Here is a 21,999-nt window from a genome sequence, read left to right on the forward strand (position 1 = left end):
TGGTATGCAGGCAACGGCGGTATCGAGAACGGTTTTGGTGAAGTCAGGAAGAGTTGTGGGTGCGTTTCGTTCAAATTTGCGTCGTAGGTGGTGGTCATAAGCCTCTCAGTCGGCGGCATGGTAGCGCCATCTTGGCCAGTGGCCCTTTATAGACATGAAGCATGGGCGTTAAAAAAAGGCGGACCGGAGAGCTTTTGGGGTTTTCGAGCGAAAAGTGCTGCGTACAATACTCGGAGGAAAACTAGAAAATGGTGTGTGGCGCAGACGCATAAATCATGAACTGTATCAAATATACAAAGAAGAAAATATTGTGAATCTTATAAAATATGGCAGACTTCAGTGGGCTGGTCACATAGTGCGAGTGTCGGAAGAAAGAATAACGAAAACAGTATTATACAGCGAACCAGATAGGGGCCGGCGACTTCGTGGAAGGCCACGAACACGCTGACTGCACGCGGTGGAACCGGACATGGGGACACTGAACGTTCGGGAAAACTGGAGGAACATCGCCCAAGACCGACGATTATGGAGCTCTACAATACGCCAGGCATAGGTGTATCGACGCTGTAGTCAGCCAGGTACCAGGTAGGTAATAAAAAGGAGCTTCTCAAGCCAGATAATAAATCTTTCGGGCAGATTATGAAGTTTATTTTTTATACACCACGGGCCACAACAAATGGAGCCAAGGGCCGCATCCGTCTCGCGGGCCGTACGTTGGGCAGCCATGGTGTAAATGAATTTTCGAAGTAATTTCTGGAATAATATCTGAAGGAGTTTCCGGATGAGTTTTAAAATTAATTCCTTAAGAATTCCTGCTAGAATGCCTGGAAGATTTTTTGAATGAATTTCCTAAAGAATTATCTAATTTATCTACGTTCAGTCTGCTGTCGTATCTTTGATACCACCCTCTACGTTTAGTTTATCTTCCGTTTCCTATTATGTATTTGTAATCCCTAACCTCGAGTCAGCCGCGTGTACGTTGGTACGCAAACTAACTCTAGTTATAAGAAGATTCGCAGAAATTGTAAAATGATTTGTACAAAAAAAATGCAATGCCAAATGGCGAATGATCCTTCCAAATAAACACAAGATTTAAAAAAAATCAACAGGTACAGTGTTGTCGACTGAAGTAGAAAACATCTTCAGTGTTGAAGTTTTTAAGTAGAAAACGAAATACGTTTTTGTTGATACAAAGTGAATAAAATGGAAGTAAATGGAATAGTGAAGTCTTTTAACTTTGTAGCATTTTCCCTAAGACGCTCAATATTAATTAATCATGATCATTTTCGCAAAATAACTATTCCTTTTTTTTATTTTGTAACAAGTTCTTTATATCAGAGATTTATAATAGTCATGTTGCAACCCATGCAATAACTTGTCACAGACGTGTTTATGTGACTTATTTTTGACTAAATCAAGTCACTTCCTCGTTGCTATAACCGATCGGATTAAATTGTGCTACTGAGAATGCCTTTCAATTTCAAACAATTTGTAAGGCTATTTTCGCATTACAAAAATACGACTCTGGTTGTGAATCATCGCTTTCACGCCGTTGCCTTAGACTGCACCCGTTGTCTGATGTTCGGAATGAAGAACGACAAAACTCCGCAGATGATCAAGAGTACAGATGCTATACCAAACGTTAACTCGCAGTGTTTTTCCAATAAGATCCCCAACATATTAGATCCAACGACGCTTCCCATGCGACCAATCATCAGTGCTATGCATACGGCCATTGCTCTGCAAAAGATAATATGTATCTGTTTTATTGTTTCCGCCATTGCATACCTTTCCACAACTTGCCTCAAATTTGTTGGATAAAGATCCACAATGATCGTATTTACCATTACCGCCGTGTAGCCGCTGCACAAGAAGACGATGTACAACCAGATGACAGCTACTGGTAAGTTAACGACGAACAGCAGCAAACCCGCAATACCACAAGTCATGAAAATAAACACCAATAGCGGCAATCTCCCAACGGCGTTGATGATCACCCCGATCACCGCAAAACCTATGGCATAGATGAACTCCAGAATGAATGATAGTTGAAATGCAGCCGGTTCCATCATCTGGCTGCCTTCGCCTGCCTCCTTAGTGGTACTAAAGTTCCCGTACTGTTCCAGTATCTGACACATCGTTGCTGTGCCAATTCCGGTTTCCTTCACGATCACCAACTGGTTGACGATTTCCGGGAAAAACATGAACATCCCATGTGCAGCCAGGTATGTTCCAAACTGGAGTATACAAACGATCACCGTTTTCTGTAGATGAGGTTTCATAAACAGCGGTGCTGTCTGACTCCACACCAACTTCATGAGGGCTGGACAGCCCTTAGTATTTCTCAACAATGACCTTTTCTCACGTTCCAATTTATCCTCCTCGCTTTCCTGGATGGATTCAATTTGGAGTGGAGGTATTTTTCGGCAGCATGCATTTGAACGATGAACCCATTGAATGGCATCGATCGCTTTTTGTGTGTCACCTTGACAAAACGAGAACTTGGGACTTTCCGGGAATCTGAGCAGTATCAAGGCACAAATCAGCCCCGGTAGACTGCACACAATAAGATAGAGCCGCCACGGCCTATAGATAATACCTAGAAAAGGGATGGCAAGCTCCCAACCCTGATTTATCACGATATAGGCAAGACCCGGTAGTAAGATTCCGCCTGTTCCAAATACTACAGAAGCTCCCATGATTGCCCGGGATGCATTTTTGCGGTTGTGGAATTCGCCCAAGTAGGCATAAGTAGCAGAAGATGGTCCTGAAACGCTAGCAAACCGAAACTTAGTGATCTACGATATTATCTAGTCACGCATACTTACAACACTCCGACCATGAAACGGAGAAATACGATGACCCAGAAATTGGCTGTAAAGCTCGATATCATGCTGATGACGAATGTGATGAACAGCGCTGGAACGATGATCTTCCGCCGACCGTGCGTGTCCGCTAGAAATCCCCAAAGATGCGAGCTAACAATTGTCCCGGCGAACCCCACCGCACTTAGCACTCCCTTCTCCTTGGTGGTAACATCTAAGTCTTGGTCTATGACCGGAATGATGTAGCTAACACCGAGGATTTCCAGCAAAAACGAAGCCAGGATGGTTCCCGAAATCAAAACTAGGACTACATTGCACACTCCGAACTCTGAAATGAACATTTTCCTAATTCCGTGAAGTATCCTAATCATTTTTCCTTACTTGCCATCGCCAGAGCATCGTCCATTGGAACCGCTTTGGATTTGGTAACTGGAATTTCACAGAAATTCTTATTGAAAATATCAGAGATTACATCATCCCACGAACTTACCACCCGTTCCATTGCTTTCAACGACCTCCATCACTGTGCGCTAAGTTATTCCTAGCCAGGTGTGGCACGAAGTGAGTCCTCGGAATGTCTCCAAAACATCTGTCGATGGAAAAATACCATTTAGCAAAGCTGTGGTGCACTAAAAACGTGATTCTACTCTACAATGGCCATTTATCGGCATATGTTTGCCATAAACTTTGAAAGTACACACACCGTAATTTATCTCGAAGCGTCGTCGGATCTTATGATGGTTTGCTCAACACAAAGAGTTTTGCTCTCGTTCGCGATGTCTTATCAGGACAACGCCGGTTGGCTTGTTTGTAGATTATCGTGCGGATAACAAACGCTGTGTTCTAGCCCTTTATTGCGTGATTGTATACTAAGAGAAAACGCACCACATCTGGCAAATTTTCGTTTATATTGCTAGTAGTCTGACATATACTAGAAGTGTGTAAGGGCACCTAAATATGCCTAAATATGAATTGTTCTTTACGAAATTGAGGTTTGGGGAAAATTGATCCAATGTGATTTTTGGATTCCTGTAAATTACCGGCTGGAATAACTTCCTGCGGTAAGATGCGCCGCTATAAAGCAAGACCATGCTGAGGGTTCCCGGTGCCGGTCTACGAATGCAAAAATGGTAACTTAATCATCTTAACCATTTAAAATACGGCATTTCAGATCAGATCAGTGTTTTCTTTCACAAAATACAATGAAATTTTTATTTTCGTGTTATTTTGTTACTTACTGATTCAATATATCGATATCGAAAGCAAAAATATCGATATGACCGATATATTGAAAGCAAACTATCGATACAAAAATATCGGATATCGAAACAAAAATATTGATATTCCGATATATCGGAAGTATCGGAACGTCCCTACTTTCGAATGCTCTTTCGTGCAAAGTAGGTGCTACTGCTGGCCATCCCTCTGGCAGCAGCGAAATTTACTAGCCGTAGGCCGTTGTCATTGGTAGCGGAGTGAAGTCTCTCCCTACCCGGACGGAGAATGTCCTCTCTATCGACCTGAGCGTTAGCGTCTCCGATAATAATTTTCACGTCATGCTTTGGGCACTCTCCATGGGCTTTATCAAGACATTCATAAAACGTGTCCTTCACGTCGTCGGATTTATCGTTTGTCGGTGCGTAAACGTTGATTAGGCTGTAATTGAAGAATTTGCCCCGTAACCTCAACACACAGATTCGTTCGCTAATGGTTTTCCACCGCATCGCTCGCTTCATCTCCAACTCCATGCTCTGCTTTTCCACCGCTGCTGTGATATATGTTATACTTGAATGCAGTGTTGCACGTGAATGCACGTTCTCCGTATCTAGGCCATCGGACTTCTTAAATAGCGGCCACGTTCACTCCAACACGACTAGAAGGTCATATCAAAATTATATCATCCTATGTTATTATGGTATACTAAATTTTTAAAACAAAATTTGTTAGAAACATGGTGCAGGATGTTGTTAAAATATCTAAATTTCTATCAAAGACTACACTACTGGAAACAAAAAACTATCAAATTTTGTTACAATTTTATCATAAAAATAACATATTTTGTTAGAAATTTATAACAGAATCAGATACAAAATATATTGTTTCTGTGCAGTTGGAAATTTTACAGGTCGTGATAGGTCTCCAGATTGTGATCAACAATCATAGTTTTTTTTTTGTCTGAACAAGAATATGAAATAGCTGGGAGACTTTGCTACATTCATTTAATTGCCTACTGTTGGGCAATTCAGCGTTAAGCATTTTTCAAATCATATTATGATATAATCCTGTTACAACATTTGAAAGATAGTGGCTACCGAGAACAAAATTGTATCAAAATAAGTTATAAATATCACAATATGTTAAAATTGTGTTCAATTTTTGTTATGCTCTTCTAGTCGGGAACCTTCGTTATTTCGTTGCCGGGTCGGTTGCCAAAAATAACGTTCTCTTCTATCTACATTTTTCGTGGTATTTGAAAGGCTTCAATTAGCTACCTTACCGGGATCGCGTTACCTACATCGCGCTGGTGGGGCTGCCACCTTAGGTATAGCTAACGCGATACAGCATTTCGTTAATCAGCTGCTGGGTATCAGGCAGACGCTGTTTGAGCCGCACCTCCTGGTGAACAAACGCTCGAGGCGTACCTTCTCACTCTGACTGATGAGAGAAGGACAACAGTGCCCAGGCTGCACTACCAGTTAAGTACACATCCCTAAGCTGGTGGTCTTTTGTCATCGGACGACCCGTGGAAGCGTGAGATAGGAACCTGTGGGGACCAGAGCTTTTATTGATCGAGAAGATTATTGATCGCTTTTCTGATCTTGATGCAATATAGCGTCTGTGGAGCCTGGTAGGCTCTATCAATGACTGCATGGCCGGAATCAGCCGTAGCCTCAGAAAAAATCTACCTTTTTGAACTAAAAAATAAAATTTTTGAAATATTTTTTAAACCCAAATATTTTATTTTTAAAATCAAAACTGAAATACAGTTAATTCAAAAAATTTCATTGTTGTTTCTACTGCAATCCAGTAATCATTAGTACAGTATATTATAAACTAGTTTGTGGAGTAAATATTTGAAAAAATTACAAATATAATTATTGTGGTTTTATTTTCCACACGAAGCCTACCCAAAAATAAAATAATTGATAATCACAAGACATTTTATATAACATTCAAAATAAATTTTTGATTACAATATTTATTTTTGTTGAATTTAAGAAAAATATTGTTGAAAGCAAACATTTTTCTTTTTGGATTAAAAATATTTTTTGCACAAACAAAAAAATATATTGTAAATTCAACAATTTTTATTTTGAGTGCTGTTTTGGAACATTGTAGAAACAACAATATTTTTCGTCTAATCAAATCTGATTTTTTGTTGAATTCAACAAATAAAATTATTAGCCGGGGAACAATAATTATTTTTGTTGTTTTTATACATAACATCATTGAGTTTAAAAAACATTTATCTGCGTGTAGGTTTCGGAGAAAGGACATGTAAGATTTGATGATCGGAAAAGATTATTGATCATCTTTTTCTGATATGGATGCAAGATTGGCGTTGTGGAGCCTAGTTTTGGAGTTGGAACATGTAAGATTTGTTGAGCAGAGAAGATTATTAATCGCTTTTCTGATTTGGATTTGGATGGCGTTATGAAGCCTGGGTTTTGGAGTTAGGACATGTAAGATTTTATGAGCGATCGATCGCTTCTCTGATCTGGATGTAAAATTGGGTCTGTAGAGCCTGGTAAGCGGTATCAATAATTCCATGACCGAAATCAGCCGTAGCCTGTTTTTAAGAAGTTGAGACATGTAAAATTTGGTGAGCGGAGAAGATTATTAATCTTTTTGCCTTTCTTGTACAACAAAGTTGTACTGAAAGGCTATAGGATTACTCCAAACACAACTTTTGATAGAAGGCCCGGTGACCCATAGTGTTATATACCGATCGACTCACAGTTCGACGAATCGAGGTGATGTCTGTATGTGTGTATACATGTGTGTGTATGTGTATTCATTTTGTAGACATACTTTTTTAAACATAGAATTACCCGATTTACTCGCAACAAGTTGCATTCGACAGAGAATGCGGTCCCATTGTTTGCTATTGGAAATTGGCCCGTCCGGACTCTGAATTTTGGAATTATTGAAAAATCATTGTTTTCCCCTTGGAAAAAGATTTCAAAACCAATTTTTTTTCAGGAACGGTGGCAATGCGTACTAATTAATGCAAAAACATGCAAAATGATAGAAAACATGTGTACTATACCCCTAAAGTGATTTTTTGACGTTCTACTATTTTTTTTTAATACACTTCATAATGCACGAGAAAGGTCTCTTCGCCGGTAGGTGGATTAATCTGGGTTTTTTCTTATATGGATGCAAGATTGGTAAGCCTGGTTTTTGAGTTAGAACTTGATTTGATTTGAAGATTTGATGAACAGAAAAGATTATTAATCGCTTTTCTGATTTGTATGCAATATTGGGTTTGTTAAGCTTCATCAATGACTGCATGACCGAAATCAGCTGAAGCCTAAGTTTTGAAGCTAGGTCATAAAAGATTTGTTGAACGGAGAAGATTTTTTTTCTTCTTCTTCTTATTGGCATTACATCCTCACACTGGGACAGAACCGCATCGCAGCATAGTGTTCATTAAGCACTTCCACAGTTATTAACTGCGAGGTTTCTAAGCCATGTTACCATTTTCGCATTCGTATATCCTGAGGCTAGCACGATGATATTTTTATGCCCAGGGAAGTCGAGACAATTGCCAATCCGAAAATTGCCTAGACCGGCACCGGGAATCGAACCCAGCCACTCTCAGCATGGTCTTGCTTTGTAGCCGCGCGTCTTACCTCACGGCTAAGGAGGGAATGGGAACATGTAAGATTTATTGAGCACAGAAGCTTATTGGGTATCTCCAGTAGCTTTGCGAGCGAAGGTGTAGGATGGCTAATCCGGAGATGACGAGTCCGGTCCGGTCTAGGATGGTTTCGGGTTGGAAACTGTATGTATAGACCGTTCCGATAATTCTAAATACACTATGAAAAAGTTGGCAATTGAAATTGCGTTCGATATTCCAGGAAAATGTCGATGCCTCTTATAGATTACATCCTACTCTTGCACGTGATGTATTAGATCCGAATTTTTTGCTTGAAATTAAGAAAACATGAACTCTTTGATTTTTGACAAAAAAAAATATTTGCACAAAATGGGTTATTTTTGGAACGTGTTTTTTTTTTGGTAAATTGCCTAGCAAAGAACGTATAACCGTTAGATCAATATAATTTTCGATACAGACGCCTATCATGTATGTCTTATCGCATTAACGACGAGATCTGGCTGAAAAATAATTTCAATAATCTGAAAATTCCGTAAAACCCCAAAAATTATTTCGAAAAATTGATAATCATCGTTTTCAAACAGTATCAAATTTTTTATTACAATGAAAGTGTTTTAACTCCAAATTGTCACGTGTGTATCGCGCCTGCTGAATATCTAAAACACAGTTCTTTCCGGCGAATCAACAGTCGGTAAAGGCTACTGATAGTTCTTAAATGTGAAATTTGGGATTTTTTTAAAGGGGAGATGTAGCATAATAAATGCAACCCCATTCTTCTTCTTCTTCTTATTGGCATTACATCCCCCACTGGGAAATTGCCGCCTCACAGCCTTCATTAAGCACTTCCACATTTGTTAACTGCGAGGTTTAAAAGCCAAGTTACCCAGGGTGTCGACTACCTGAAAAGTCAGGGAATTTTGATTGAGGTCAGGGAAACAAATAGTAAAACCCAATCTAGAAAATTTATAGTGATTTTCTTTTCATTCAAGCTATGAAGCTTATTTTTTAGTGTTACCGTTAGAAGTTTCTAGACTGAAAATCAACCCATTTCATGTTCCCCATGGTAATCGAGTTGGTTTTGCCACGTTGCTCAAATGGTCAATGTTAAGGCCTACGCCAAATAGTTTTTTTTAAATAAAAAGTCCCTTTTAATATTTTAGATTATTTAGTTTGAGTGGTTTTGTGTCAGAGTCGTTTTGAATTTGCTGTAGTTTCATTATCAGTAGCGTTAAAGTCATGTACCTAACAAAAGAAGTTCTAAAAGTTCGTTTAAATACTTAATCATCAATCGCGAGAGTCAGTCTTAATAAAAGCAGTCGAAACTGTATCAAATGGCTGAAATGAGCCATAGTTCAGAAACGGTCTATAGTTTAACAAGCTATCAACAACCTACAACCAACAACTAGATATTTGAAAGCGTGTTTTAAGAAAACGTCGTATGTTATCTATGGTGAATATTGTGTACCTATGACGGCACTCCATAACATCGTCTCCAAACGAGAGTGGAGTGGATAAAAGCATCATATAGTTTACCTCATGTACCTAGGTGGCAATGATCTCAATTAAAAATTACTCGATATTCCATAACCTGGGAGCTGCGGACTCGATCGAATCCAATTTTCAAGATATTTTGCTTGAAACTCGTAAATTTCCTCTCGATGTTCAATGTACACGTTACGGTTTTCTCACATTGAATTATCATTGTGTTTATCTTTATAGAATTAATTACAAAGATTTCGTCAATTTACTGCATCGCATAAATTAACGTGTCGAATATTAAATTAATTCATACCCTCCACTTTTTTTGAATCCGTCGATATATTTAAAACGACGCCAGAAAATTGAAATTTGTTCAAAATGAGCTATATTTAGTATGAGTTGATTTATACGTGTACTCTCTCGGCTGCGCTCAAAATGCACAAAACCTCTCTCGATGCGATGGATACTTTTTGACAGCTTGCCTTGGAGATTTTTTGGCACTCGTTTTGACTCTATCCGCAGCTCCCAGTCCATAACCATACTTGGACGCAAGAGGAGAACAATGTTGTTCTCACTTATCAATGTATCAGTTTTACATTCGCTGCTTTTGATGTTCATAATACAATTTTATCAGGAAATATTCTGGTTGATGTTTGGAAACTTTGTCCAGAAATTACATCAGTGAAAATGTTTTAGGATATCTTCTGAAGATAATTATTTCCTTCAGAAAATATCCCAAATTACTTCAAAATTTTCCCTGAAGCTCTCTCGATAGTTTTTATCCTGAAGCACCTAAATGGATGTTCAGTAGATTTTTTCAAAAGCTCCACTCCAAAAACTTGGTAACTTGTGCGGTATTTACTCACTTTACTTAACCGATTAAATACGGATTTTTTTTTCGTCGTATTTCAACATAAATTTTGGAGATATTGCTTTAAAAACGGATGCAAACCATAAAAAAGTTGAAATATGGGGGGTAATAATTTTTTTTTTTGAGATTTTTTAGGGCTTCCAAACTTTTCTTGAGTTCAGATCTTGATCATCTACATAAATAACAAAGCGTTTTACGGGGCCTCAATCCTAATATGAAGTTGGAAATGGTAGTTGAGACATAATCGAACTATTTTTATCAAATCGCAGTGTTACCAGAACAGCAACGTTACTCCAAACTAATCTTGAGTTCAGATCTTGGAGGTCTACAAGATCAACAGAGTAATTCATAGGTTCCCGAGCTTGTGTGTTAGTTGGAGAAGCCTCATGGGACATCATTACACCAGTATATACAAAATACATCATTCCCAGAATATCAACGATACTCCAAACAATTCTTGAGTTCAGATCTTGAAGATCTTCAAGACCAACAGAGTGCTTGATAGGTTACTGAGCTTGTGTGTTAGTTGTAGAAATCCCATGAAACATCAGTACGTCAGTATTTAAAAAAAACAACATTCCCAGAATAGCTATGGTACTCCAAACCATTCTTGAGTTTAGATATTGAAGGTCTACAACACCAATAGAGGGATTCATACGGCCCTGAGCTTGTGTGTTAGTTGGAGCAACCCCATGGGACATCATTACACCAGTATATACAAATCACAACATTCCCAAAGTTCCTGCGGTACTCCAAATAATTCTTGAGTTCAGATATTGGAGGTCTATAGGACCAACAGAGTGATTCATAGGTTTCCGAGCTTGTGTGTTAGTTGGTGAAGCCCCATGGGACATTATTACATCAGTATATAAGAAATTCAACATTCCCAGAATATCTAAGGTGCTCCAAACCATTCTTGAGTTCAGATCTTGGAGGTGTAAAAGATCAACAGAGTAATTCAAAAGGTTCCCGAGCTTGTGTGTGATGGTGATCCATTTGAATACAGGCATACCTCGATAGTACGTACCCTCGATAGTGCGTACCCTCGATAGTACGTACCCTCGATTGTACGTACATTTTACCTCGATAGTACGTACAAAAAAAATATATTTTTTTTTCGTTCAATTTTTTGTGCGATTTTAGTAAAAATTTGAATATGCTTTGATCATGGCACTGGCACATACGGGGTCCTTCATATGTTACGTAATAATTTCACAACTGATTTAAACACCATCGTGAGGTTATAACGAATTTAGTAGCAAAACTTTGAAAAAAGTAGCGTGTCATAAATAATTGCCAGTCTTACTTAACACACATTATATTATCATTTTGAACAATTGAAGGAACATCTGAAACAACTGAACGATGCGGAGCGTGTCCAAGCCCTCATTAAGCAGAACATCAGCAAGAGGAATTCTTTTGTCTTGGACGCGTTCGCACACGCACTCGCGTGAGTATGTCATCGGCATAAGAGTGTCAGCAATAATTGAAATTTTATGGGTATGATTTTCTTAGCAAGCAGATTAGCTATCCACTTAATTGAACAATTATGTTCATGAAATATTTAATCTATCAAGGAAATTAGTTCCAGTTCTAGAACCCTTCCCCAAGCATTAGTTCATCTGATAGACCAGAAAATATTTCCCCGAGGAGTAAATTAATTCCATCATGGGAATGGTGATTCATAAAATTGAATTTTCAACAAGATATTTTACTGTTAAATTAAGTTTAGTTCCACAATTTTTTTTTGAGAAACAAATTAGCAGTGTTACTAAAATGAGGAAAATTTTTGTTAAGAAAATTATTCTGAGCTTTTTAGTGGAATGTCTTCATTTGTTATAAGACGAGTTTGTACAATCCCATTTAATTCCACCACTTAATTGTACATTGACAGATACGTATTTCGACCTCAACAGTAAGGTCGTCTTCAGTGTCTCGTACTTGACTCGAGTCAAGTACGAGACACTGAAGACCACCTTACGGTTGAGGTCGAAATACGTATCTGTCAAGGTACAATTAAGTGGTGGAATTAAATGGAATTGTACAAACACGTCATATGAAAATTTTTGGTCGAAAATTTCCTCTGAGACGTCTTACTGGGATTTCCGAAGAAGTTTATCCTGGAACAGTAGTTTCTCCCAATGGTTCTTCCTGGGATACCTTGGTAGTTTGGTCAAAAATTCCATACATGATTTAACTCAATATTCAATCTACACCTGCGCGCCGATTGAAATTTTATCGGCAATGAGGCGTGATAGACCATTTTCACCTAGTGACAGTGGCGTGGTGGTGATTTGCGGCGGCGTGAGTCAGCGTGAATCAATTTCGTGTATTACAAGTTTTCCGGAATTTATCTGGATGTTCCTCTAGGAATTCCTCCGAAAGTTTCTCCGGGAATTCCTACGGGAGTTTTTCCAGATATTTCTCTGAAAGTTCCTCCAGGAATTCCTCTGGAAGTTCCTTCAGAAATTCCTCCGGAAGTTCCTCTAGGAATTTCTCCGCGAATTTTTACGAAATTCCTCCGAACATCCATCTTAAATTATAGCCAAATATTTCTCCGTTAATCCTTCCAAATATACCCTCTAAATTCCATTATTTTCTCGGTAATTTCTTCAGCAATTCACTTAGGAATTTCCATGCAAAATTCGTCTGCAAATTCATCTGGCTACAAAAATTAAATTAAGAATTGAAGTAAAAAAATAGTGTAATTTACCAGACATGCCATACTCGCGCGAACCTACTGTCTGCATTTTTTCTAGCGCTTGATTTGTTCGCGTGTACGTGCAGAGCAAATACAAAAAGCCGGCCAGTATTTTTTTCACGAGAAAAAATCACGATCGCGAGTATTTGAGGTTACTTAAAATGGATAAATTTCACTTAACATAAACACAAAAACAATGAAGAAATGTGTTCTTGCTCGAACATCCGTGAGAATCATGTTCCGAGGTTGGTTTATGACATTTTGCAAATTAGCCCGAATGACTCGCAAAGCTCCACGAACATTTTTCGTTGTTCGCTTTTCTGTTTTCTCTGCGTAGGTAGGCAAGAAAACGCAAAATACTAGACCAACATTTGAAAAGGGCGTAACAGCCAAAATTTATTCCTGCTGATTCTTCGTCTACATATATAGCTATATATGTAGACGAAGAATCAGAAGGAATAAATTTTGGCTGTTACGCCCTTTTCAAATGTTGGTCTAGAATAAGTGTTCGGGAGTATGTTGCATGGCCTACTTCTGTTTTATGAACAAGGTTCACAGATTTCCACCACTGGTCTAAACTCTTTCGGAATTACCTACAAAAGTTCCCCAAAAAATTCCTCTGGAAAATATTTAAAGCATTCTCCCGGAAAATCCTGCAGCCATTCTCAAAATATCTACGGTACTTTGCTTAAAATTTCTATAAAAAAATCATCCAAATTCGCAGCATTATCATAAAACAATAACCCCGAAAATTCTTCGAGAAACTCTCTCACTTTTTATTCCAGAAATTCCTCCATGTAATCCCCAAAAAATCCGCCAATAATTTCCCCGGAAATTACTTGAAGAACTCCTTCAGAAATCTCTTTTAAAGTTCCCCCGAAAAGTTCTTCAAGAATTATCCGGGAATTCGTCGGAATTCCCACAGAATTTTCTCAAATTATTCCGCAGAAAATTCCTTCAAGAACTGCTCCGGAAAGCTTTTTTTCAGGAAGAATAGGGGTATCCGAAAGGATTTCCTGAAGAATTTCCTAAAGTAATTTTTGAAAAAAAATCACGATGGTTTTCTCGGTTTGAGTTTGAGTTTCAAAAAATCTTGATGGATTTACCTATGGATTTCCTGGAGATTTTCTCGAAAAAAAAAATCTTAGAAGAATTTTTTTAATGAATTTCCTAAGGAATTTTCAGAGGAAAATATTTATGAATGTCAAAACAAATTTCAAATAAAGTTTTGAAATAATTTCAAATTAAAATACGAAAAAAATTCTAATAGAATTTCAGAAGGTGTTCTTGGAGTAATTCCTTAGTTTCCTGAAGAACAAACCCACATTTTTAGAAAAAATATCTTTATGTTTGGCCGATAATGTGTTGAATAGTTGCCATGTTGCCAAAAAATATCCCACGTCGCACTTTTTGGCCAGAGATCCACGCTAGTTGCAGTTTGTGAGTAGATCAACATTCAAAGATTTAGATTTAAATACTTTATCGACAGACACCAGTGGTACCTCAATTCATCAAGCTGATACCGATCAAGTATATAAAAGTCGGCCCTCCAGGCCTCCTATAAAAAAATCGTTTTTGCAGTTTCTAGCCTTTTCGTTACATATTATTGTACGAGAAAGGCATAAACGATTCTACAGATGAGAAAATTAAAATCGCTTTGGTAAGGAAGCGTCAATGGAGCCAATAGAATCGCAACGACATTGACAGTTCAGGACAACCTTAAAGCTTTACATTTACATAAAATTTATAGGTAGAATCCACCTATTTATAATTGTGATCCACCCCCAATCGTCACTTTTTGTAGTAACATGCATAATTATGCAGGATGTGTAACATATCTTTGAAACGTCACGAATATCACGTAATTTATGGATGTTTTGACGCATTAACATACAATATTTCATAAAAACAATAGCCTCACATTTACAAGGATGATCATCTTGCGCAATACTACATGTAGGCACCATTTCAAGAAAAATCTGAGTCATGCAGCTCCGTTGTGTACTATATCAAATATAAATTTGCTTAGAATACAGAGCCTTCTATCGAAATTTTGGCTTCCGAGCGGTTTTATAAATATTACACCACTCCCAAATAAATAGAAAGGCAAAAATTTTTTTTTTGTTCGGTATTTTTTTGCTTCGATAGTACGTACACTAAAATTACGGAGGTGTACGTACTATCGAGGTATGCCTGTATTAGGATCTGAGCTCAAAGACAGTATGGAATGTCGTAGAAATTCAACGAATTCTGTTATGTGTCTAAAATGGTGTTACGAGGTATCTTGGAGCTATTCCAACTCATAAAAATAGTTGAGACATCGAAGATCTTCGTGTTCATCGATTTGAATATTAAGATCTGTACTCAAGAACAGTTTGGAGTGTCGTAGATATTTAACGAATTCTGTGGTGTGTCTGTAATGGTGTAATGAAGTCCCGTGGAGCTATTCCAACTCATAAAACTAGTGAGGACATCAAAGATCTTCATATTGGTCGATTTGAATATTAAGATCTGTACTATAGGATAGTTTGGAGTGTCGTAGATGTCGAACGAATTCTGTAGTTTGTCTGTAATAATGTAAAGAAGTCCCGTGGAGCTATTCCAACTCGTAAAACTAGTAGGGGCAACGAAGATCTTCATGTTGATTGATTTGAATATTGAGATCTGTACTCAATGATAGTTTGGAAAGTCATATATCTCGAGCGAAGTATGTAGTATATCTGTAATTGTATTACGAGGTACCTTGGAGCTATTCCAACTCATAAAAATAGTAGGATTTGAGCTCAAAGACAATTTGGGGTGTCGTAGAAGTTCAACGAATTCTGTAATGTGTCTATAATGGTGCAACGAAGTCCCGTGGAGTAATTCCAACTCATAAAAATAGTTGAGACATCGAAGATCTTGTTGATAGTTTGGAATATCGTTTTGAATATTAGGATCTGTACTCAAGGAAGGACAGTTTGGAGCTATTCCAACTCATAAAACTAGTGGGGACATCGAAGATCTTCATGTTGATCGTTTTGAATATTAGGATTTGTACTCAAAGACAGTTTGAAGTGTCGTAGATATTGATAGAATTCTGTGGTGTGTCTGTAATGGTGTTACGAGGTACCTTGGAGCTATTCCAACTCATAAAACTAGTGAGGACATCGAAGATCGATTAAGATCTGTACTCAAGGATAGTTTGGAGTGTCGTAGATGTCGAACGAATTCTGTAGTTTGATTGTAATTGTGTAACAAAGTCCCGTGGAGCTATTCCAACTCATAAAAATAGTTGAGACATCGAAGATCTTCATGTGGATCGATTTAAATATTCTCAATCCAGTTGAAAACCGGAATTGGGGGATAGCGAAGTTGGATTTTCCTCATAATCCGTACGTTGAACCTAACTTCGGAAGTGGTGCGCTGTTTTCATATCGCGAAGCGCTATTCAGCGCACCACTTCCGAAGTTAGGTTTAACGTATGGATTGTGAGAAAAATCCAACTTCGCTAGCACCCAATTTCGGGTTCCAACTGGATTGAGTATATTAAAATCTGTACCCAAGAACAGTTTGCAGTGTCGTAGATATTGATCGAATTATGTGATTTGTCTCTAATGGTGTTACGAGGTACCTTGGAGCTATTCCAACTCATAAAACTAGTGGGGACATTGAAGAACTTCATGTTGATCGATTTGAATATTAAGATTTGTACTCAAGGAAGGTTTGGAGTGTCGTAGATGTCGAACAAATTCTGTAGTTTGTCTGTAATGGTGTAACGAAGTCCTGTGGAGCTATTTCAAATCATAAAAATAGTTGAGACATCGAAGATCTTCATGTTGATCGATTTGAATATTAAGATCTATACCCAAGGACAGTTTGAAGAGTCGTAGATAGATGTCGAGTGATGTCTGTAATGTATTTGTAATGGTGTTACGAGGTACTGTGGAGCTATTCCAACTCATAAAAATAGTGAGGACATCGTAGATCTTCTTGTTGATCGATATGAATATTAAGATCTGAATTCAAGGATGGTTTGGAGTATCGTAGATATTGTAAAAGATCTGTTATACCACTGGGCAGGCGCAGGATTTTATCATTAAGCGTTTCAATTTCAATTATTCAACAAGAATATGGTAAAGTATGGTGTTGATTCCTATTCAAAATTCAAAATTACAACTCAAGGATAGTTTGGATGCTCTACATCATCGTATGGCCCGTAACCTAACCTGTGCAATATTTTTCCTGATTGGAGCAGTTAATTTTGAACATTTTTGCTGACAGCTGATTTTCATCTTGGGTCATATATGACCCATCCGTATTGAATCGGTTAAACAAGAATTGAAATGTATTTGGGGAGGGACTAAAATATGCCAAGGAATCTTCAAACATGTTTCCACGAATTCCTTTGCATTGCTTGTTGTAATTGTCTGACATCGAGTTGACAGTAGTTGAATTTTCTATGAATAAAACAATGGTGGAATTTCTAGACGATTGATTTACTTTTGGCAAACAACTAGAAATCTATAAAATAAATGGAGTAGGTCTAGCTCCCCTTAGCGTTTAAGACTAGTTTATGTCACTTCTTCACAAACACGACCTAATTTTTTGGTATATTTTTCCATGTGGCCATGGTTTCATTTGAACCGAAGGCCAAAATTGACAAAAAAAACAAACGACCTAAGTGTATTCACACCAAAATATTAAAAGTATTGCAGGGGTTAAAATATTTTCCTGGGCTTACTGGTAGTGCTGAATGGGTTTATGTAAGCTCGTAGGGATTGAATTCTAGATTATCTGGAAGCTTGCAATCTTGAATAAGAATTCTTTTTCCGCAAGTATACTTGAGAGTCAATGAAGGTTTCTCGATGTCCACGAAAATAGCTAATCCGTAAGATTTTTTAACGGAAATAGAAGGATTTCTAGAAGCTCCCTTGATTGTTTAGAAAGAGTAGTTCAAAAGTCGTGTCAAGAAAACAAGATTTCTCACAAATTCCCAGAAAGATAATGAAAACTTCAACGATTTGAAGAAGTCCGTTTTGGAGGTCTATTGTGATTCCAGTGAGTCTGTGAGAATTACCGATGGCGGATGAAGCCACCAGAATTTTTTAAAATTTTAACATTAAATGGAGCAAATTTTGAAAAGTAATGCGAGTAATGCTGAATTATGATAACCTTTCAGGAGTTCTGTGCATTTACTTGAATCTATGTGAACGACCAGAATGACCTACGATGTTCTACAAATCCTTATCGTTCTGTTTCTAAAAGAGACTCATACATGCAAAGATTTTCATATGCTTCTAGGAATTGAAAAACAAATTCTTCATAGCTGGAATTTTACGAGAAATAGTCTGGAAAATCAGGGAAAGTCAAGGAATTTTATTCTCAAATTTGAGTCGACACCCACCATATTTGCATTCGTATATCATGAGGATAACACGATGATTTTTTTATGCCCAGGGAAGTTGAGACAACTTCCAAATCGAAAATTGCCTGACCGGCATCGGGAATCGAACCTAGCCACCTTCAGCATGGTCTTGCTTTGTAGCCGCGCATCTTACCGCACGGCATTGCGTAAAACATTGAGTCACATCTATTTCCTATATTTCATATGAGATTGTCCTTCCAGTCATAAATAGCTGTTTAATTTTTTTTTCTAAAAGCAGAAAATCATAATCATAAATTGTAAGCTGACCTGGAAGGAAACCACCCAGACAGCAACCTTTTCCATATTGACGCGCATGTTTGCCAGATGTTTTTTTGAAACAAGTCCATATCTCCACAATTGTATTGATTGCCATCAGCTCTATAATACACGAGAAAAGTAAAATCGCCGCTTGGGTGAACTGTACTGCGTTTTAAATCCAAAAATGATTTGAGTCAACCGACTTACACGCATTCTTCTTCTTCTTCTCATTGGAATTACATCACCCATTGGGACATTGCCGCCTCGCCGCTTAGTATTCATTCTGCAATTCTACATTTATTACCTGCGAGATTTGTAAGCACAGTTAGGGATCATCCAAAAATTACGTAATGCATAGGGCGGGAAGGTTTTGTCGAAAGTGTGACGATCCATACAAAAGTTTTAGATGCTTCATACAAAAAGTGTAACATAGGGGGAGGGGGATCTTCCCTTAACATTTTTGCATTCCTATTTCATGAGGCGAACACGATGATACTTTATGCCCAGGGAAGTTGAGAATATTTCCAACCCGAAAATATTCTAGACTGGACTGGGAAGCGTACCTTCAGCATGGTCTTGCACATCTTACCGCACGGCTAGAATAGGTCCCAACTTACCTCACTTACACGCTATAATCGCAATAATTAACTGCTGTTATTAATCTAACTCAAGACTGACGCAATTGGGCGAAATAACTTTATTATTTCGTTTAGACTTGTTGTCAACTGTTCGTGAATGGAAGCAACATTAGTCTAGCCGGGATCTACCAAATATTTACGGACTCTCCCTCCATCATCCTTCCATAGCGAATGCATCTTATATCCAACCTTGTTTTAAAAAAATCCATTTACCTTCTCCCAACGAGAAGATAAGACACGAGAGTCAACATATAAAGCTTCTCCATTTTCAAAGATTGTCAGTTGTTGTAAATTTCTCAATGTATAAGCTTGTAAGCACTAAACGGCGACGGCTGATACAGCGTCACAACAGTAGATTATATGATTTTTAGGATAATCAGGGCAATGCGACATTGCGCAAGTGTTGCAGCTTCTGCAATTGGATAGTTGAGAGGCCTTCACTATTGTGGAACGATCATGGCCAAAGACGATACTCATAGCTCCAAAGTAACGGAAAGATGCGTGAACTTCGACGATGCTCTCACCATGGCCAGTAAGTAAAGAGCAAAATATATTGCTTCACAAAGCACATTACGCACGAAAACGCGTTTTAACGCACATATTCTAAATCATTGAGTTGATAAAAAATGTCAGCGTTATGTGCTTTGTGACCGAAACCGCCACATGTATCGATCAATATCCAATTTTAGAATTTGGCGCTTGCAATATCGTTCTGATGGCCATCTCCGGAACGATATTAACGGCTTTCCTGCTGGAAACGATCGGCATAAGCTATGTGATCGCTGTGGCTGGATGTGATCTGCAGCTTTCAACCCGTGACAAAGGTGTGCTCAGTGCAGTAGGATTTCTGGGGGTAATCGTCAGTTCGCATTTGTGGGGCTTTCTTGCGGACACTCAAGGGCGCCGAAAGGTGATCATTCCAACGTTATTCGTGACGTTTGCGATCACTGGCGTTTCTAGTTTGATGACCAACTTCTGGATGATGACGATATGTCGGTTTCTTGCTGGGTTCTTGTGAGTTCTGAGATATTACGTTCACCAAAGAATTGTTCCAATAACAGCAATATTTCCTGATTGTAGTATTTCTGGTTCGTCAGCGACGATCTATGCCTATCTTGGAGAGTTTCACAACCATCAGAATGGATCCCGGGCTATCATGGGAGCATCGTTCGTGTTCGGATTGGGTTGCATATTGCTGCCAGGAATAGCCTTCGCCGTAATCAATCAAACATGGGAGTTGCCGATATCGTTTCTGGGTGTCGTCTATCGTCCGTGGCGATTGTTCTTGGTAGTCTGTAGCGTTCCCGGCTTGATATGCGCCATTATCTTGCTGTGGTTTCCGGAGAGTCCAAAATTTGTACTCATGCAGGGCGATGTGAACAAAGCGATTGGCACCATTCAGTGGATTCACCGTTTCAATTGTTGGAGAAAAGTTGAACCACTGCCGATTGAGTCGATCCATGGGGAAAAAGACGATGAACAATTCAAAGCACGCCGAGTTGAACTGCATAGTTCCAAAGGAATCGCTGGTTTAGTACAGTTGGTCTGGAAACAGACCGCTCCTTTATTCATGGGATCGTTTCTCAAGAAAACTGCCATAGTATGTTTTCTGCAATTCGGAACATATTTGACTTCGCATGGGACTTACATGTTCTTTCCAAGTATACTGAACCAAGTTTTCAAGGTTCAAGAAGCCGGTGCCGATCGATTCAGTATTTGCGAAGTAGTGTATGCTCGGGGAAATGCAACAGATACTGATACCACCGCGGATGGAGAGTGCCAACAAATTCTAGACGTTGTCACCTATGAAATGTCATTCATCTTGGAAGTCATCTACGCCTTGGGCTTCGCTGTCATTGGCGTGATTATTACCGTTGTTGGAAGATTGTCGATTCTGGTATTTGTCTTCGGTGGATGTGGAATAGCGGGTTTAATAATCACATTCATCGACATCCCCATGGTGTCGGTCTGGTGCTACATGATACTGGTGATGTGTGGGTTCTCGGGTAGTATTGTTAGCGCGATAACTGTGGACTTGTTCCCCACGAATGTCAGGTAAGGATCACTTGCTTTTGCCATAAAATGTCGATAATTGAGATGAATATTTAAATTTCAGAGCCATGGCAGTTTGCATGTCATCAATGTTCGGACGTCTCGGAGGAGTAATCGGGTCGAATATGTTTGGCTTCCTGTTGGAGAGCCAATGTGAACTCACTTTTGCGATCCCTAGTGTGCTGTTGCTCACTTGCGGGATGTTATCGTTCTTTATTCCAAATATTCGTAAACGAACCCGACCATCTAACAGCGATTCATCTGGATGTTAGTTTAAAAAAAACTTAGTTACTTACGAAATGTATTCCTAATCTCTGAGCAACTACGTTGAAACTTACACGCGACCAGTTCAATCGCAAACTGATTCACAAATAGCTATTCTCGATCTCGTTTCTGCGATCATCAATTAAATTGAGTGTACATGTCGATGATTGTTTTAATATTCTGAATTCAATCCAGTTTAAACCGGATAGCTGAGCTTTGCATAGATAGACAATAATTAGTGGTCGCTCGTTTTAATTGATCAAACATCAAGTTTTTCATATGCTTAAGCGTATTTACATTCGTTGTAATATAGAGAGAAAATCTTGTACAAACCTAGGTAAAATTTGTAGATACTAACCATGTAAACAATAAGTAATTTGATTGAATTACGGTCTAGTAACGTTTGGAACAGGAAATGAGATACTACTTAAAGAGATTTATGGATCATGTAGAATAACATTTGATAATCTTGTTCTTCTTCTTCAACTGCTTCCTACATTACTACATACTAGAGCTTATGTGCTAGTGTTCTATTAGTATTTTCATAGTTATTCATGTTCTTTCCTATTTGAAAGCTTTTCTATGTCCATCAATCGTATGGATACACTATGCATAGAAAGCAGAGAATGTGTCGGTGGTGTCGGCTCCCGGTTCAGTAACA

General features: G+C 38.4%; 2 protein-coding genes across 3 annotated transcripts; one reads left to right on the top strand and one right to left on the bottom strand.

Moving 5' to 3' along the window:
* Positions 1-677: 677 nt before the first annotated feature.
* LOC134226948 (uncharacterized) lies at positions 678-21,743 on the bottom strand. Of its 2 annotated transcripts, none has more exons than XM_062708085.1 (6): positions 21,371-21,743; positions 3,316-3,414; positions 3,207-3,254; positions 2,829-3,153; positions 1,804-2,775; positions 678-1,740 (listed from the first exon to the last, which is right to left on the bottom strand). In XM_062708085.1, exons 2-6 carry the CDS (start codon positions 3,344-3,346, stop codon positions 1,545-1,547), a joined length of 1,572 nt encoding a protein of 523 aa, XP_062564069.1. In that variant the 5' UTR covers positions 3,347-3,414; positions 21,371-21,743; the 3' UTR covers positions 678-1,544. The 2 variants fall into 2 exon arrangements, with proteins under 2 accessions (XP_062564069.1, XP_062564078.1); XM_062708094.1 differs by lacking the exon at positions 21,371-21,743 and adding an exon at positions 3,529-3,553.
* LOC134226940 (synaptic vesicle glycoprotein 2B-like) lies at positions 19,295-21,377 on the top strand. The gene is made up of 4 exons (XM_062708076.1): positions 19,295-19,554; positions 19,712-20,036; positions 20,103-21,077; positions 21,139-21,377. The coding sequence occupies exons 1-4, from the start codon at positions 19,479-19,481 to the stop codon at positions 21,344-21,346; spliced, it is 1,584 nt and encodes a 527-aa protein (XP_062564060.1). The 5' UTR covers positions 19,295-19,478; the 3' UTR covers positions 21,347-21,377.
* Positions 21,744-21,999: the final 256 nt, after the last annotated feature.

Source organism: Armigeres subalbatus, chromosome 1 (genome assembly GCF_024139115.2).
Source record: "Armigeres subalbatus isolate Guangzhou_Male chromosome 1, GZ_Asu_2, whole genome shotgun sequence".
NCBI classification, from domain to species: domain Eukaryota; kingdom Metazoa; phylum Arthropoda; class Insecta; order Diptera; family Culicidae; genus Armigeres; species Armigeres subalbatus.